The sequence below is a fragment of the Lepisosteus platostomus genome, chromosome 15 (assembly GCF_059453375.1).
Source record: "Lepisosteus platostomus isolate fLepPlt1 chromosome 15, fLepPlt1.hap1, whole genome shotgun sequence".
NCBI lineage: Eukaryota > Metazoa > Chordata > Actinopteri > Semionotiformes > Lepisosteidae > Lepisosteus > Lepisosteus platostomus.
In genome coordinates, this window is record NC_142625.1 from 12,793,641 (window position 1) to 12,813,367 (window position 19,727).

General features: G+C 36.9%; 1 protein-coding gene across 1 annotated transcript in view; it reads left to right on the forward strand.

Moving 5' to 3' along the window:
- Positions 1–19,727, forward strand: part of LOC148648003 (E3 ubiquitin-protein ligase Itchy-like) — a 36,441-nt gene that overhangs the window by 10,628 nt on the left and 6,086 nt on the right. Inside the window, exons 2-19 of the mRNA XM_088607465.1 lie at positions 3,227–3,318; positions 4,686–4,827; positions 5,735–5,859; positions 6,491–6,625; positions 7,796–7,844; positions 8,689–8,864; positions 9,544–9,751; positions 10,824–10,919; positions 11,677–11,851; positions 12,375–12,444; positions 13,420–13,504; positions 13,776–13,904; positions 15,059–15,131; positions 15,288–15,359; positions 15,808–15,896; positions 16,691–16,850; positions 17,350–17,483; positions 19,460–19,600. Of these exons, the coding sequence (XP_088463591.1) occupies positions 3,249–3,318; positions 4,686–4,827; positions 5,735–5,859; positions 6,491–6,625; positions 7,796–7,844; positions 8,689–8,864; positions 9,544–9,751; positions 10,824–10,919; positions 11,677–11,851; positions 12,375–12,444; positions 13,420–13,504; positions 13,776–13,904; positions 15,059–15,131; positions 15,288–15,359; positions 15,808–15,896; positions 16,691–16,850; positions 17,350–17,483; positions 19,460–19,600 (2,129 nt within the window). The 5' untranslated portion in view covers positions 3,227–3,248. The remainder of the gene's footprint in view (positions 1–3,226; positions 3,319–4,685; positions 4,828–5,734; positions 5,860–6,490; positions 6,626–7,795; positions 7,845–8,688; positions 8,865–9,543; positions 9,752–10,823; positions 10,920–11,676; positions 11,852–12,374; positions 12,445–13,419; positions 13,505–13,775; positions 13,905–15,058; positions 15,132–15,287; positions 15,360–15,807; positions 15,897–16,690; positions 16,851–17,349; positions 17,484–19,459; positions 19,601–19,727) is intronic.

Genomic DNA, 19,727 nt, shown 5'->3' on the forward strand with positions numbered 1-19,727 from the left:
GCACTGATATCTGGTGAAATGGCATTCCAAGCCTTATCATTTATGTGATGTCATTGTATGAAGGACTTCTGAGGTCATAGTGCTCTATCTACCAATCCTTTGAACTTAATACACTTCAATAAATCCTATGTTGTCCAGCTTTGAAATGATTTTTTAACTTGTTTTGACTAAAATCAAACAGGATCTGCCATTTCATACTTGGCTCATGACCTCATCAACTGCTCATCCACTTTACCCACAGGGTTTTTCAATGACAGTTTGGGGAAACACATGGCATTTGAGCTCATCAGCACACCTGCAAGGATCCTCTCATTTATTTGGGGTACTGGACTATAGGAACAATATTTTGGAATGAAAAAAATATATAGTGCACTATAGGGCTAATTTGTGTTTTTATGCTTTGAAATACAACATTTCGGCTGTGAAGCCTTCTTCGGGTGTGTGACATCTGAAGAAGGCTTCATAGCCGAAGTGTTATGTTTCTTTTCTTCTCTTTTCACCTTGGAATAAACCTTTCCTGGTTCCCTTATATGTGCAGGTATTCTGTTTGGATTATTGCATTGTCTTGATAAGGACATAGAAGATTGTGCATAACCATCTAAATCTTATTTATGTTTATCTTTCTGCAGGCTGAATCGCCCATACAAACGTGTATTGTGTGTGTTCCTACTACCTGTGCAAATCACTTTGGATTCATGAATGTTAAATTTTGTTTGCCAAATGTGTGCAATCTCCATTACTTTTTTTAGCTAAATTTGCTAGTTTGCTTACTATTACAAAATCTAAATTGTTGATGTAGGTCAGGAAGAGGGCTGAGTCTTGGTCCAGTTTTGTACACCACTACTAAGTCTACCCAGTCAGGGGTTATGCACCTTAAGATATGTTGTTTGGTGTTTGTTAGCCAGTTTTTGACTCATTTACAAACATTTCCTTAGATTACTTTGGCTTTTAATTTGACAGTCTACTTTTGCTGAAGGACCTTATCAATAGCTTTCTGGAAATGTAAATATATTGTATTTTTTGTGTTATCTGCTGTCTTTGTTCATTGTTATATAATTGTATGTATAAATTTATGTATAAGTATGTGACCTTTCCTTTCTGTGTTAGCTCTTTTAAAATGTGATTGTTTTTTTAGCTCCATCATTTTCATACCTTTACCAGTAACGGAAATAAGGCTAATTGGTCTGTAGTTCAGTTTTGCCTCACTTTTTATTATTGACATTTGTAATTTTACCTTTGCAGTTCTCCAATATGTGAATACAGTTCCTTAGTGAGTTTAAATATTGTTCCTATAGGTCTGTGAATAACATCCTCCAATCCCTATAGTACAGCTGAGAAAATACCATTAGGCTTTGGTGATTTTATTAATTTAAAGCAGTCTTAACCTATGTAGAACCTCAGTCTCTGTTATGGTAAGATTACCCTTATTGAGTAAGATAACCCATTCTATACTCTTATTTTAGAATGTTTTTTTTTCCTCTAATGTCTAGAAGGGATTACACCCGAAGAAGGGTGCTTACACCCGAAGAAGGCTCCACAGCCAAAACGTAGTGTTTTCTTTCTTCTCTTGTAAAATATGTCAACATTGTGCTTTCTACAGTAATTATATGTGAGCATTCAAATTCTGTTCCAGTCCTTGAATTTTAAGTAAACATCCTTCGTGCAGCAAATAGATTTGAAATCCTATTTCATTGTGGTTCCTGGATTAAAAATAGCTTTCAGATTCATTTTCCTGTGTTTTATCAATGGCACTGATCCATCCAGCTCAAGGATTTAGTCCTGGTGTTCTGCTGCCTTTGCAGACAAGAACAAACCTCCAACGTCTTACAGTTCTTCTGTGTAGTGGGCTTTGTTTTATATTGTGTATTTATTCTAAAGAATAATAATACCATCATTTTGCAGCAGTTACTGTAGTTACAGGCAATAAAATGGTGTCTGTGTTTTTAGTGAACAACACTAATGCTGTCTGCTGATATCTCATTAGATAAGAGAAGACCAGTAGTTGCTGACGTGTTGTAGATACTGATCTACCTACAAACTAGAATTCATTTGGAGAAATCAAATAGATCTCATACTGGAGAAAGATGATGCTTTGTTTTAAAATACATTTTGGAAAATGTAACTTCAAAGCTTGTGTAAAGACTTCATTTTTGCTGTTTGACCTTTAAAAGTAGTATGACTGTTTCTGACCCCCTACCCTTTGGGGATAAATAAACAGTTGCACATTTTGTGTTTAAAATTCTAGTTTATACTAAAGTTATTTTTGGCGATGCAAAACATTTTTTCTCTGATTGATTATGAAGCAAGCTTCTCAAGCTTTCTCAAGTAAGACCGAGAAACTGGCAACAAGTGTCTGTGCAGAACATAGGTCATTGCTACCATAATAACGGTCTACAGTGTGGCCTGCTGTTTTAAGAAGAATGATGGTATTCTCAGCAATCAAGCTTACGTTTGCCAGGATTGCATCTGTACACGATCTGTACAAAAGACCTTTCTCTATCTAAAACTTAATGTCTGCCTATGTTCTAAGGGTATTGTAAGAAGAAGTGTATTTCTGAAACATGAAAAGTCTTACGTGAACATGTGAAATTTCTCACTGTGATAAAATGAACTTAAATATGTATTTAATTACAGAACTGAAAGTAGAGCCATGTGCTGACTTAATTACACATATTCTGAAACAAAGAAGAGGACATATTCTGGTATTCTTATTGTCGTATACGCACTGCTGACTGCAGTCTGGCATGCATCCTCTTATTCTCTGAAAAGATGAGAATGAATACAGGCAGATTATTAGCTACTGTAAAGACAGAAAAAAGTGAGGAAAATTCCCAGAGGGCCTTACAGTGTGCACACTAACAAGCAATGTGACATTGCTGTTCTCTGATATTAAGAGTAAAATTTATTCTGGCACTTGAAGTCAAGGAGGGGAGTACAAATAAGAAATCAGTTTCAACTTTGTCATAGCATAGTGGTAAATTAAATTTAGCTTTTATTTTTTATAGCAGCTTTCTTTGTTGTTAAGCCAATTTGTGGTGATGGTGATGCTTATTAAACCGATAATGCTGTCGTGCACCACAGCGGCTGCACATCTTTGTGCTCAGGTTCTTCTCCCAGTGGATGTGCCACTGCCCATAAATGCACCTTTCAGCTACTGCACATATCAGATTTGTACTGTCAAGGTTTTGAAATACAGATGTAAATGTCTTCTCTCTCTGTGCTGCAGGTGGATCTCCCAGCCCTATGCCATGGCCTGCAGCACTGCCCGACCAAGCTCTGTTAATGGCCTCACCATGAAAGCACAGCTTCAGATTACAGGTGAGTTTTACAGACCAGCTGATCTTTAATACATCAGTTCCCTTCACTTCTGCAGTATGAAAATGTCATGTTTGATAATGCTAAAAGTGGTGTTGATGGACCAGCAGGTGGCTCTGGACCAGAACTTATAATCCAATGCCCTGTTATGGTGACCAAAGACAGTATATTGTTTATAATAATAATAATAATTAATAATAATAATTGCTTACACTTATATAGCGCTTTTCTGGACACTCCACTCAAAGCGCTTTACAGGTAATGGGGTCTCCCCTCCACCACCACCAATGTGCAGCATCCACCTGGATGATGCGACGGCAGCCATAGTGCGCCAGAACGCTCACCACACATCAGCTATTAGTGGGGAGGAGAGCAGAGAGTAATGAAGCCAGTTTATGGTGCCGCCTTCACATTTTCTGTAAAACCAAGAATCCTGACTATTTGATTATTAAATATTTCATAGTTCTTAAGAGTAGGAATGTTAACCAGGTGTTCTAACTTAATTTAACTCTGGGCGTATGTAATCGGGTGCTGTCATAAAGTTCCCCCTTAATTTTATTTGAAGTAAAGCAGTTTCTCAGCAGTTTCTGATCTGCTATACAGTGAGGCTGCTGTCACAGAATAGCTGCAGTGTGTCACCCAAGTGTGGTAACACTTCAGTGGTGAATGAAGTGGGTTCTCTCCTGTAAATAATGTTTTGGAATCTTTGCAATGAAAAATACTATAAAAATGCAAGGAATTATTTTATCATGATCATCATCAAAATTAATTATTCAAATTGTAATCCTTTCATATATACAAAGTTAGGAAGATCAGATTGCTCATTAATTCTTCCTGCAGAGCGTGTTCCATTGCATTCTGTTTCTCATGTGATAGTGCTCTCTTCAGTGTACATCTAAGACTTTCCCAAAGTATATTTGATTCCACTAGTGTGAAATTACATTTATGCTCAAAAAGATTTGGCCTGGATTGTAAGCACTTTACCTACAATAAAAGAATCTTGGCCACATTCTCTTAGAAGATTCTCCTGATGTGCTGCTGGACATTGATGTTCATTAGTTTGAATTTCATCTTCTGTGAATTAAACAAGATTTTTTTAGCTTGATTGGAGTCTTGGTTAATCTTAGATCATTTTTAAAGTTTAAAATATTCGTGCCTTGAGCTTTGAGTCTTCACACTGCTGGATTGATGACACTGACTTTTTGAAGTATTGCATGTGATCAGTGATTTGTAGAACCGGGTTTAGATCTAACATATAAATACATTCTGTGAATATTTAGAATATAGTTTTTTTTAAGATAGTGTATAACATCAAGGGATTAGTACTTAATTTTGAAATATGACTCCTAGAATTTTTCTTTTCCTTCCAGTGCTATCAGCCAAGTTGAAAGAAAACAAAAAAAACTGGTTTGGGCCCAGTCCTTATGTGGAAGTTGCAGTGGACGGACAGTCCAAAAAAACGGAAAAATGCAACAATACTCACAGCCCCAAGTGGAATCAGCCTCTCACGGTGTAAGTGCAGTGTGTCCTTGTGTGAGAGAACCCTGACTACAGGCTCTTGCCTGCTGATGTTACATTCTATCCTTTCTTACATAAAGCCCCCATCTTGCAGCACCATCTTTATTTAGACCCTTGTCTAAGAGGGTTTCAGTTCCAAATGTCAGCACCACTACATCTTTCCTACAGTTCAGCAAAAAGCACTGTGGCAGTATCTGATTTTCAAAACACACAAACCATACTTACTAAACATAAGTGCTATTTAATATATTCCTTCCAGTTTGTATACCATGGAAGGCATACAGAAAAATCCCATGTGTTCCACAGCAGTCAAATAAATAAAACTCATGTATGCACAAAACAGCACAGTATATAGAGTTGCAAACTCTAGAACATAAGAGATAAGATAAGATCACTTTATTAGCCATATACAGTTTCATGCGTTAGAAATTCGTCTTTTGGCATACTCCAGCTTGCTCTCCATGAGACACACAGATAGGGAGAGAAGCTTGGGGTCAGAGCGCAGGGTCAGCCATTGTACAGCGCCCATGGAGCAGCTGGGGTTAAGGGTCTTACTCAGGAGCCCAACGGAGTAGGATTCCTCTGTTGGCTGCGGGATTTGAACTGGCAACCTTCCAGTCACAGGCACAGATCCTTAGTCACAGAGCCCCTGCTCTGCCCCAATTTCTCATATTTAGTAGACATATGAGAAATGTAATTTGAGAAATTACCTTGATTGTTTTCAAATGCGATCTTGCCAAATGAGCTTTAAAAATGTTTTCTTTCCATATTATATTTTTTCAGTTTTTATGATCTGATCTTTTTCCTACCAGCTATACTTGAGTTAAAAATCTCTTCTTCATATACACATAGACTGAAATCCGTATTTGTCTGATTTGAATTGATTTTTTCCCTCCCATAGGATTGTTACCCCTTTCAGTAAGTTAATTTTCCGGGTTTGGAGTCATCAAACCTTAAAGGCAGATGTTATGTTAGGAATAGCCACACTGGATGTCACTGAAACTCTGAAGTCCAATAATATGAAAAGTAAGTACACTATATAAATCTTCACGGGCAAAATTAGTTTTGTGTAAAGCTTCTTTGGTTAAGTGAGCTGTAGAAGTTACCTACTGTACAACTGTTATGTGTTGTATTGCCTTACCTTTACATCCATAGGCATAAAATTAGAACATGAAAATAAATGCATTCGATTTTTATATTCTGTTTAGTAAAGAGTGAATTTCTAAACTGTAGTATTGTTTTATTTTTTAAAGGCTATTAGTGCTTGTTTCATATTTCTAGATAATACTTCCTGCTTTCTGAAATTCCTTTCTTGTGGTGCCGTTGAGTCATCAGTAACATGCTAACCAACATTGTTGTATGATGATTTTACATTTTTCAAATGTAGTTTGATTGGAAATTGTTTCTTTACTGTGCAAGAAGTGGATGTACTTATAAGGGTGTATGATTAAGAGTGCGCCACATTATTCACTCATAAAAGGGTCAATCATGATAAAATATTATGATTGGTTTCTTGAAACATTTGTTTTTGCAGGCCTCTAATTTTATTTTAGTTTGGCCAGTGTTACATGCTCCAGTTCCTTAATTAACTTTAAAGCTGTGAAAAGGGAAATGTTGTACAGAGCTCTGATTTGCAGGCCTTTCACTTTCATTTCAGTTTCAGAGGTTGTGCAGACATTGCACCTCTCCAGTGACAGGGAGCAGACAGATGTGGTGGGAGACCTGTCAGTGTGTCTGGATGGAATGCAGGTTGATCCAGAAACGTTTGCATCTGTAGACACGAACAGCCTGAGTGAGTCAACCTAAGTCTCTTGTGCTTTTATGGCTGAATCTGTGTTTCAACTGGCATAAAAATTAATGAATACATTTTAATTTTAACTCAGGTGTAAACAGTCTAGGCTTTACCTTTAAACTGGAAAATCCAATGTGTAGAAAACATAACTGCAGTTTATTTTAATTCTAGAAACATAACTTTTTTGCATTAGAACATGTTTTCTTATTATACCAATAAATAAGTTATTTTTAACTCTTCTAGATTTTAATTTTAAGAAGCTATTCTAGTGCAGTAGGAGAGTAAAAAAGGCTTTGTTGTGGTTTATTAAATGTCCTGTAATTTGGGAATCAGTATGTTTTATCTTAGACCACAATCCATCACAAAGACACCAACAGCTTGCTTTTTTCCTCTAAATTACTGTTATGACATTACCAATATGAAATTCATTCAGGAAAGACCTTAGCCTTTATTATTCTATGGTTATAGTAAGAGAATCAGTACAGGAAATGTAAGTGTTATTGATCAGCCTCAGTGTGTCGTAAACATGGTTTATTGAGTTTTTTTAGTGCAGCTTTGATGTTGGTCTGCTAGGGTGAGGTAAAGTGTCAGTAAGTCTGTGTTAACTGTGATGCATAATGCATTTCTGTTGTGAACCCACTACAAAATTGATGTCACTCCATGCTGTTTATCAAGCTTTTAAAATACAACTTATTTTTCTTCAGAAATGTGCTGCCATCTGTAGGCATCAACTTTAATTAACATTCTGGATCAGAATTTATTGGGCTTTAATCTGTCAACACATAACATTTCATCGTGGAATGTAATCCCACCAGTTTCTGACCACAGTGCCTTCACATCTAATTTTGCACATGAAAGAAACTGGGTATAATTTAGATTAAGATGTCTTTGCCACTACAGTGCACTGTTCTTTCACAATACATGTTGTTTATCTGCCATCACTTCCTGGACTGCAGTTACTGTGGTTCTGTCTCTTGCTGGTTGAGAAAATAAAGAATAGTTTGCTGCCAAGATCAAATCATAACCATTTTAGCTAGTGAATGTCACAGGCCTGATGTAGTGCTTTAGATGGTATTTTGTGCAGAAATGTGGCCCTGAAGCAACTTTCCCTTTGACTTTTAATCTTTACACATTTACAGCATCACTTAAAATCTGTTTCACACTTCACAGGCATGGTGCCCAATGGAGATTCACGACAGAACAGTGACTACATTGGAGGGTAGGAATATGTTTTCTTACTTAAAGGTGAAGGTATTACAGAAATGAAAATTTCTAAAATAGTTATCCTTTTTGCAACAGTGATGCAGTCAGTTTATTGTTTAAATACCATCAGAAATTGCTAAAGTACTTTGTGTCAAGTTTGGTTATTCATTCTGTAGCAGTGCTCATACTGATGCAGCCCCATGGAAAGTTTTTTTTTCAGTGTTTTGCAACTAAACCCATATGTTTTATATCAGTTATGACGTGGATGTTCTTTATAAATCAGGCTCATAGTGGCTATTAAAATGAATCTCTAAATGTACTTTAGAGTATATTGGGCCAGGTTGCCATATGATTTTAATTAGGTAGCAGTTTGTCTCCCATTGAAGCATTTGGAACCTGCAATGTGCTTAGTAACTCTTATTGAAGAACATGTGGAATTGGGCTATTCAGAAGCCGGAAACCAGAGGTTAATTAAATCACATTTATTTTGATTTTGTGATTTTTTTGTGACTTTGTGATTGACATCTTTTAAATGCCTTCAGAGCCTTGACTTGTCATTAAGTCTAGCTCATGTTTGTGAACATGTTTAGAGCCAAAAGTGAAGCAAAGTTGGCGCTATCCTGATTGACCATTAATCATATCCGCTCAGGGAGTTTCCTGCCAGGATTCAGCAGGTAGAATACCCTGCACACCAGGGTACTATGACAGATTGGACGTGAGCAGATGTAGAAAATTAATTTCTTGATGTCACATGTACAATCACATTTAAATTTTCAGCCCCATGTGCAGTGGCCTATTAATGCATGCTTCTGTCTGGTTGTATTTTAGATTAATTAGATGTGCAAATTATTGTGTTGTAGGATAAACAGGGAAGCATCTCCCTCGGGAAGTATTGAGGACATGGCAGCTCCAAACGGCATGGCGGTGAATGGCAGAGGCTCTCCATGTCTCTCTGCAGGCGGTTCTAAGCCATTCCGGCCCCCGAGACCCTCCCGACCTCCGCCCCCCACCCCCCGTAGACCTACTGCGTCACCAGGTACAATCTCGTCCACTTCTCTGCCTGCTGTGCTCTGCTTTGTCTTTCACCTGCTTGTTTTCCTACTGTAGTGGTGTTTACAGGATGAATGGCACTTTTGCTGTGCCTGGCACTGTGTGGTTACTTTTGTTCTCCATTTTGGGAGTAAGAACAAACATGGTTTGTAAGTCTTGCTGCTGGGGAACATGTTTCACAGCCAGTGAATAAAAATGTCCATAAGCATAAAGCAAACTGTTAAGTTTAATGACTATGCTTAGGAGATGGTCTGTTTTAGCTTTGCCAAGATTAAAATGTTTATCACATTCAGATAAGTTTAGTAAAATGTTGCATTAAGTGTGAGATTTAAAGCCTCACACAACATATTAGTGCAGATAGTTTTCTTTGTTACAAACGCATACTAAATATTTTCTAAAAGGCAGCTTCTTAAGAGCTAGTCTACACCACACCATAGCTTGACCTGCAACATCATTGAGCTGTTGCATAGGTTTTAAGCAGTCATACATGAAACTTCTGTTAGACAAAGGTTTTTACCTTAATCATGCATATATTTACTGGTAGTAAATTTTTGCTGTTTCATGTCACCTTTGTAGAGAACCTTATGACCTAAAATTTAGATGAATGATAAAGGCTTCAGTCGTTTAAAGCATCTGACCCATTTTTGTTCCTCTTGTGCTTGCAGTATCTACCAATGGGTCTGTGTCCAGTGAAGGCAGTGCTTTTTCTAATTCAGAAGCCTCAGGAAGGCCACCTGCATCAGCTGAGTCCGAGTTAAACACACCCACTTCTATATCCCAGGAGTATGGGTCAGCTGGCATGAGACAGAGTGTGGGTGTGAACCCACCTGCCCCCAGAATCAACCCGGTCAGCACGGGTCCTCTGCCTCCTGGGTGAGTGCCTCCCATTTTTAGACAGACCTCAACTACAACCTAGTTTTTCAGCATATCAGCTGAACTAGAACTTCTGCAGTATCGCTTTTAAAAGCACTTTACTACCTTAAAACATTTGCTTCATGCAGCTCATTTTCTAAATCTATTTGGGGAAAAATCCTTTGTAAACATTTTAGATCAATTACTTACTAGCAAACTAGTAAGATGGATGAATGACCTCCTTTTTCTGCTTCCTTACCTATTTTGTCATGTTTGGACATTTAAGCTTTTTGCTTTTACACACAGAACATTAGTGTAGTTTTCATGAAATAAGAACAGCTTCCCAAAATCACACTCCACAAACTGAAATAATAACTTGTACAAAATAGATTATGCAGACTGAATGTTCTGCAAATGATTCTAGCAAGCCTCTTGAAAATTGCTCACTTAAACAATCCTGTTTGCAAGGGGTTTTTTTCTTTTGCTTTCAATATGTCATCCGTGAAAATGGCTACGAATCTACAATGTAATCACAGAAACAGTATCTCTGCTTATGTATTTTACTGATAAAATAATTTTGTTAAAAAGAACACATTTTTTCACAACAACACATTTTGTGCCTAAAGATATCATAGCATATTACAAGGGTTATCAATTCCACAATTTTGACTTATTTTTTTAAACCTCTCAAGAGTTCTTGCCTCTCTTTCATTTCATGTCAACTGAGCACACCTCCACCTGTAGTATGTTGCTGTTATCATTATGGCACATTGGCAATTTCTTAGAAGCACATGTGCACACAGTAATGACACAACCTGGAATGCTAGATTACTGTTATGTCTTGGCTCTAAAATAAACTGTGTTGTTCCAATGATGGGCACTTCTCCTTCCTGTCAGGAAGGCCAGTGTAGTTCTCTGGAGTTTTGACGTATTAGAATGTAGGAAGGTGTGGTTATAGGGTTAGCAAAGATACATACATTTCATTCATTGAAGAAACTACAAAGTTTGTAAACTTAACTGTTAATCTAAATAAATATTGATTGTATTGATCATTTGGTTGATTGTTGATTCTTTTTTTAATGCACATGTGAAGTTGGGAGCAGAGAATAGACCAGAATGGGCGTGTGTACTTCGTAGATCACATTGAGAAGAGGACAACCTGGGAGAGACCAGAGCCCCTTCCCCCTGGGTAACACAAGAGCGTGGCTCTGGGAGTCTGAGCAGCAGACCCTTACTAGAGCCTTTCTAGAACATTACCCTTTAGTTTTTGCCATCTGTCCTCCATCCTGAACCTAGGCAGTGCAGTGCAGTCTGTCTGTAGGTGTGGATTTATTTAAGGATGATGGATTTACTAGCTGACTATTTTAATGTGTTTTAGCTGCTCTTATGGATATTAAGGTTATTGTTACAATAAGGAAAATAGGCAGCATACATTAAACTGTTCTTACGATATGTTTAATGCAGTGGATCTGATTTAAATTTGTGACTGTTTTGCTCTTCAAATATAATTTTGCTCTGTTTTCCTGGTTATTGCTTGAATATCCCTTGCAGCTGTTAGAGTTCATTTTGCTATACAGTTGAATCTTATGTAGAGACAAAAATTCCTAATTTAGCACAACTTCCCAATATAACTAAGCACGATCAAACCATGTTGATTTGTTCTGATAAAAGAGATTTTTCTCATCTCTTTACTTAAAGCTTATCTGAGTTATTGAAAAGTCAGAAGTGTAATCGTACACCCTATTGGGTGGGAGCAGTATGTACTGCTTTTTATATTTTGTAAACTCCTAGGTGTTGTTTTGTGACACTGTATTGTTTGTCTGACAGACACTGAGGTGCTGTATATTCAATACCAAGACTCTAGGGATGCATAGTGATCTGTTCTTAATGGCCAGTGCAGTTCAGGGTTCAGCTTAGTTAAGACTGTCCTTCTCCTCTGCCCGCAGATGGGAGCGACGCCTTGACCCAATGGGCCGTATGTACTATGTTGATCACATCACTAGGACAACTACTTGGCAGCGCCCCACTGTGGAGTCTGTGCGGAACTACGAGCAGTGGCAGCTGCAGCGAAACCAGCTGCAGGGTGCCATGCAGCAGTTTAACCAGAGGTTTATATATGGGGTAAGTGACACCAGTTCCATTGTCCAGTAATTGATGTCATATTCTTTCTGACCCCTTTTCTGCAAAACACCATTGCTGCTGTAATATTAAAGACTGAATAAATAACTTTTATTTTTAATTTCCAATACAGAAATTAGTAAACTGTGCTAATGAAAGCTGTGATGTTAAATAAGCTGACAAAAAAGGTAGAAGGTAGAATTCATTCTTTGTAGAATTGACCTGTTTTAACCCCAGATATCTCCACTGTTTTGATGTTTTATTAGTAGGGCTTTTAAGTGTTTTATTCTTCTGGCAACATTACAGAGACATGAATGCTAATGGCAGGAGGATACTGCCAGTCAATGTGGAAACTAGTCAAGACTGAGTTTGAATTTTGCACACAATGGCGTAATTTACGGTCATAATGCTCAAATTCCCAAAATGGTTTTATTCTGCTTGTCCACTTTTCAAAAAGTGCAGGTTTATTTCTGTGTTTTCATTGTTGACATACTTTTCTTACGTTGACTTTTATTAACCATTCCAGCTCCAAGATCAAATTCCAGTGACACAGAATAAAGAATTTGATCCACTTGGACCTCTACCGCATGGATGGGGTAATACATGATATGAATGCATGATATATTAATAGAGATAAGAATATCAATCGGGGTCTAACAAATAAAACTACTTTTTTTTAACTCACCTGGGAGCAGCTCTTTGGCTGCCATTTATCTTTGAATATTAGAAGTAATCACTCCGGTCTCTAGGAATGCATGCTCTAGTGTTAAATGTTTCAGGTTTTATTTTTCATTGGATAAATATTGATAAGCTATTGTGGTGGATGCAATTAAATAAATCAGACAAACATACTGAGGAATGACAGCAGCAGCCTGAGTGCTGAATGGAATGTGTTCAGCTGAACTCCTGTCACAAGGCAAAGTGAAAACTTCCAAGAAAATGGTTTTAGGATCTCTTGGGCCTTCCTCCTTGTTTCAAAAATTTTAGACGGGTAAAGGTCAGTTTTGATGAGTGTCTCTCTCCTCTGAGCAGCACTCCAGGTCAGATGCAGTGTCATTTGCCTGTCTAGAGCAGCCCACACAACAGCTTTGAAAAGGTCAGAATTCCTTCTAGATGGAAAGCATAAGAGAATTTGTTTACTGGGGATGTTGAAATGGTATAATAGTGGAAATAGGAGAAATATTTATTGGCACCATTGACTTCTTAATTGAAGTAATAGACATGTTATTGCCAATAAAAAGCAAAACATCTAATAAGTCCATCTGCAATAACAATACAAGTTGGCTTGTTAGTGTAATGGTCAGAATGACATCATTTAAAATAAATTTTATCTAGTTACTTGATTATTTGAGTATAAAATTCTGGATTATAATTATTTTATTGAATTGTATATAGACAAATGAGATATACTTCATGTTAATTATTCCTCCTGTCTGAGGGCATCATCCAGCATGCAGTGCAATCAGAGAAGGAAAAGGCAACTTCTTTAATGCTCTAAAGGTTGAATTTGAATTTAAGCAATATTAAGTATAATTTAAGGCAGACCTTACTTTGTATGCTTTATATTGCAGAGAAAAGAACAGACACCAATGGGAGAGTCTACTTTGTACACCACCCAACACGCTCGACTCAGTGGGAAGACCCACGAACCCAGGGGTAAGCACTTGATTTCATTGCCTTTTTATTCTTCCACTTTATGGAATAAGTCATAGGATGCAGAAACAGATAAGATGCATGAAATATAAAAAGCATGTGGTTTATTCTGAAAAATTATATTTATGGATCTATTGTGAGTTTTTATTACGCTTAAAAAAAGGACAGCTCAGCATGTTATTTGTTTATCTGACACTGTTACAAATAGCTCAGCCTTTTTGCTGAATAATATGCTGCTTTTAATGGTAATCACAATTCTTTCTGTATGATTAAGACTCCTGAATGAGAAACCACTGCCTGAGGGCTGGGAGATGAGATTTACGGTGGATGGTATTCCATATTTTGTGGATCACAATAAAAAGACAACAACCTACATTGACCCCCGGACTGGAAAATCATCCTTGTAAGTGCTGCAGCTCTCTTGTTTTTTCATAGCCAGATGCACCTGACAAAATTTTAATCTAAAGTTACGGTATATCTATGTGGCACCTCACATCTGCTAATGCACCTTTAGTCAATCATTATTCTTTCATGCCCTTATGTTCAAAGTAAGAAAGAAAAATGCCATATTCATATCTTTACAGTTACCAACAGCTTTTGTATCTATTTTAAAGTCATTAAAGAAATTTAATGCTTCTGCTCCTGATTGGTAATGTTATACAAATGAAATGCACTATATTTGTGTATATCATGTCATTAGTTAATAACCTGCCTTATATTTGAGGACAAACCTGGAAAGTTTTTGTATGTTAATGTGACAGTGCATTGCCCCAGTTTTTACCAGCCAGGTTGATTTGTGGTTGGGACACAGTTTACAGACTGCAGCCTTTTTCTCCAAATGCCACCTTTATATCTCAAGTCCTCCTTAGCTAAATGGCATTGTCTTGTCTAGCTCACAGAGGTGCAGAACTCCGGGCCTCACGGGCAGAATGCAGCAGCTTTTCATAGTCCCTTTAAGTCGTCAGCAGCTTTGCGAAATCTTATGTTGGTCTGGTTAAGGTGATGATTAGCTCAAGTGCGTCATTAAGAGCAGAGGTGGAATGAATCCTGCAAACACAGCAGCCCTGCAGGGCTGGAGTTGCATATATCTTTAGTAATTTAAGTTCTTCAGAATGAAAAAATATTGAACTGCACAATCATGTTTTTCAAAAAAAAATGCTTCCTGGTATTTTGTGGCACAGTCTATTTTGAAACTTCTTTGATGATCTAAGAATCTCTTAGTGAAGAAAAACAGATATATTCTTGTACAAAACCTTGCATCATAACTATGGTTTGTGGTTTGCATGTTTCTTATAGTTGTCTTCTCTTGAGTTATTCTGTAATGGGAATTTCCCAGGCTGTGTAACTAATTTGCTGGTAAAATGACTTGTATTTTCACTAGTTGGTTAATAACTGACAGGCTGTTTAACAAAACACCACTTTCTTCAGTTTCCCTTTGTCACCTGAGGAAGAATGCTGCAGAGTCTGCCCAGGCTGTGTGGTTTTGGTGGCACAAACAAGCTGTTGAAATTTTTTTTTGTTACAAAATCATTCAGATTTTCTTTTCCTCTCCTTCAGAGAAAATGGGCCCCAGATCACCTATGTACGAGACTTTAAAGCCAAAGTACAATACTTCAGATTCTGGTGTCAGGTAAATGTCCAGTTATTTATTTAAACATTGAGAGTATTAAAATTCCAGTTTACTGAATATAATTCTGTCATCTGTTGTATTATAAAATATAATTGATATTTTACACATAAGTAATGTTTTTTATTATCTTTGTTAAATCTTAATTTTGTTTTTCAGCAATTGTCAATGCCTCAGCACATAAAGATCACTGTATCCAGGAAAACATTATTTGAAGATTCATTTCAGCAAGTGAGTAAATAATTCCTACTGGCAGTGGGTTAAAGAGAAAGCCTGGCTGTAAATTATACTTAGCTTGGTCAGTCCACCTTATGTGTACTGATGAATTTCTTCATTGCCATTCTGCTGGACTTGTTGCTGTCTCAATGGTTTTATGAGGTTGATTTGCTGTCAAATGTTTTGAGTGAACTACATCAAGAGGACAACCATATCCTTCCATTTACTGGTCCAGAGCCTACTCCTCCACACGCTTTAGTATGATGAATGAGGTTAAATCTTGCTTGCACCTGTCAAGTTTCTTGTAGTCTTAAAAATGAAGATGGAATTTAATTTTTCTGGAAGAAATAAGCCAAATTATACACATGTGAAATAAAATAAGATTATCTACTCTTGTTCCGTAATGGGTGGTCTTTCACAGGAGAGCCTGCTAATTACTGTTTTGTTAAATTAATCTTTTCAGATAATGAGCTTCAATGCTCAAGATCTGAGACGCCGATTATGGATCATTTTTCCCGAGGAAGAAGGTCTGGACTATGGAGGTGTCGCAAGGCAAGTTTCCTGCTTCATTTTGGAACATGTTCAGTTTTTCTGCTGCTTATACATGATTTCCACAAGATCTCTATATAAATATCTGCTTGAATCATAATACCTAATACCATATAATTTAATTCTCTTAGTTTATACTCTTAAAAAAAGGAACAGTCAGAGAGAAGCATTTGATATTTTTTTCATATGTCATCTTAGATGGTATTTTCAGAGCTCCACAATAGATATTTGTTAAAGTGTTAGTGTGGACTTCAATAAGTAAAGTGGGGGGAAAAAAAAGTCCGGAAGTTTACAAAATCAAGCTGTGGTCTGCAAAACATCTGTATTTAATGTGTATTTTAACCACACTCGCCAATTAAAATGGTTGTTGCCTGTGGTGTTTAAAAGCCCCAAGTGTGTCAGCCAGTAAAGGTGCTCTCTCAAGCGCAGATTGAGTGCTGTGATCCAGGGTGGGAAGTGGGTCTGGGCACTTTCAGCTCTCTTGAGTCAGCATTCTTGTTGTCTTGCAGATTTGCAGCCTTGCGGTACTATCAGTGATGGCTCATGTATTTAACATGTGACTGTGTCTTAAGAGAAATATCTTATCTCAGCTCATTGTAGGAGTCTGCCTACACTTCCTCGTGCTCACCCTTTATGTGGTAGTGGGGTTCGTAGCTGCAAGCTGAGATAGGGTGGGCACAACACAAAATAATAGATAATTTTAATTTGAAAAAAAAAAAACGTTTTTAGCAATAGATAGTTGTTGCTGTATATGAAGGTGTCTGTTTGTAGTGACTATAAAGTGCATGTCTACCCAGGGAATGGTTTTTCCTGCTGTCCCATGAGGTGCTGAACCCCATGTACTGCCTGTTTGAATATGCTGGCAAAGACAATTACTGCCTGCAAATCAACCCAGCCTCCTACATCAACCCCGATCATCTCAAATACTTCAAGTTCATCGGCAGGTTCATAGCCATGGTGAGAGATTATTGCTTTATTTTTTATTAATATACAGGTTTATAATCTAATGGTGCTGCTGAGTCTATGTATGCTCAGTGATTGCACCACTTGTTCAGTTAGTAATCATTTTCATTGACAACTGATTTTTTCAGAAAATTAAACCAGCCTAATAGACTTTTTTAGTCAAATGAGCCATGATTTTCTTTCTCAGTCTAATACAAAATGTGCTACAGTATGTTTAGAAGTTACTTATATAAAATGCACGAAATATAGCTGCATATTTGTGAAGAATGTGGTAAGTTTTGTCCTGTAGAAAACTGTAAATGCAGGATTCCATTGCTGCAGCTAAATGTTTGGGTTTTATTTCTTACTTGACTCCATTGATAGGACAGTGAATTAATATTTTACATTAATCTCAATAATCTCAACTCAATAAATGAGTTGGAATCACATAATCACATGCTCTGTACAGAATGTGCAGTTGAACTTTTGAACATTTTTTCCTTGATTGTTTCAGGCCCTATTCCATGGGAAATTCATTGATACTGGATTTTCTCTGCCTTTCTACAAACGCATTCTGAACAAGCCTTTGGCTCTGAAGGATCTAGAATCCATTGATCCTGAATTCTACAATTCCCTCATCTGGATAAAGTAAGTTGTCTCCAAAAACTTTCAGCACTTTTCTTTAAAAAGTTATTTTAACAATATTCACAGACACATTAAATAAAACGGGTTTTGTTTTGTTTTTGGAATAATGTTTATATTTTTTATAAACATGGCGGTGGTATGGATGTAATGGTGGTAAGGATGTAATGAAAGGTGTGTATTGAGAAATAAAGCATTAACAATTTATATTTTAGTTAATAAATATCAGGTGTTTAGACGCCACAAACTAGGAGCCAGTACGAAGAATATTTTAGGCTTTTTTGGTTTACAGGTGACAGGAAAATTAATCAATCTTAGAACCTTTAAGTCCTTTTTAATAAACTGACAAAAATGTTTATTTGGTTATATTTAAAAAAACATTACTTAATATCCTTTATATAATTAATGTTAAAATGTATTTACAAGTTCTGTCATTACAATAACTTCAAACCAAATCAATTTTCAAATAATTAAATGGAGTAATATAGGAAGAATTGGTATTATTTATTTAAAAATCCAAATTTTTCTTTTTTGGTAATTTATACTACTATAGCCTCCTGTTTTACCAGTGATTAGTTTAATTCCTGTACATTTCAAGGATGATAGTCAGGAGAACTGATAAACATATCCTGTCCATAAACAAATTAACAACAGTGTATTGCCAAAGAGTAATGAAAAACCCTTTCCTGTTAAAGGTTGTACAAAATCTGTTTCTTTCAAAGTGTTGTGTTGGACAAAGTCTTGACACGCACAGCTTTTTTTCTCTGACTGTTATCACCACAAGCTAGATTTTAGTGTGAGAGTGTCCATAACTCTGTATCACCGATAGAGTTATTTCTAATTATTATAATGGTTCACTGTTTAAATATAATGTTCTTAACTTAATGATCTAAAATATAATTGGGTAATTTGTTAACTCTTTACTAGTTGTTTTTAAATTAGTAATAGGTGCTTAAGAAATCATAACAGTGTGGGAGTGGGCAGAGCCACGGTGAGCACCGATTAAAAAGTCAGCACCCCTAACTGAGGGACAGAAGCACCGGTGTGAGGTTAGCAGGAACCAAAAATAACACAAAAAAGGGTGGAAAAAACTAAACAAAAAGAAATGTGCCACTGTGCATCGCGACATCCAGGCTGGGCTTACCCTATTTTACGGGGTCCAGCCTGGGGAAAAGAACTGCTTAGCACAGCGATGACCAGACTGGGACTTACCCCATTTAGCGGTGTCCAGTCTGGAAGAGCAAGAAGCATAAGGCCAACACAAAATAAATACTTAATTTGTAGAAAAGGTCACCCTGCCCCGGTAGAGATACATGATGGGACAGGCAAATAGAAAATTAAAAAGAAGAAAAATTACAGCCTTAAGTGGGTACGATTCCCTCCAGAACTGCTGGTGAAAATTCCTCCCCTTCCAGGGGGTTGCTCTGCTCGTCCCTTCCGTGCTTTTATAGAGCCCACACAGCTGTGGCTCGTCCTCAGGCAGCCAGAACAGTAGTGACTACTAAGGCAACGCGTTGCCCTTCATCCAGGGCTCTGCCTCCACACTGAACATGCCCCCCCGTAATGCCACAGAATGCTTAGATCTTTAAAATTGTGCCTTGTTCTGGTTTTCTGCAAAATATTGTCTATTGTTGAAGCATGTTCACAATTAATATTGTGAACAATATGTTCCAGTTGCTGGTTTTAAGTTCATTTTGAGTGCACATATTTCTTTGAGTGCACACTATTCTGTAAATTATATGTTGTGCAGACCAAAAGGACTTTTTTTATCTTGTAAGTTTATGATTTTAGCTGTATAAATCTTATATATATCTAAATTTAAAATCTTAGCTGAGGTTATTGATTTTTGAATGTTCATACTTTCCCTGTCTAACTTAACTGTCCACTGTCTTGTACTTTTGAAGTTTGATTTAAGGATTTTGTGTTTGCTGTTCTATTTAATACATAGGAAGTAACTTTGCTCCTGGGATTGTCTTTTCTAGGGAGAACAACATTGAGGAGTGTGGTCTGGAAATGTATTTCTCAGTGGATAAGGAAATCCTGGGTGAAGTCACAACTCATGAACTGAAACCAGATGGAAGCAATGTTTTAGTTACAGAAGAAAATAAGGAGGAGTATATCAAGTATGCCCACTTCAGACGTCTAAGAGTTTGTTGTTTTCCAAGTGCTTTTATCAGTACTTTAGGTATTTGTCAGAATGAAGAATTATAAGCCGGTTAGAACTTTAAACAGTGAAGAACTTCACAGTTT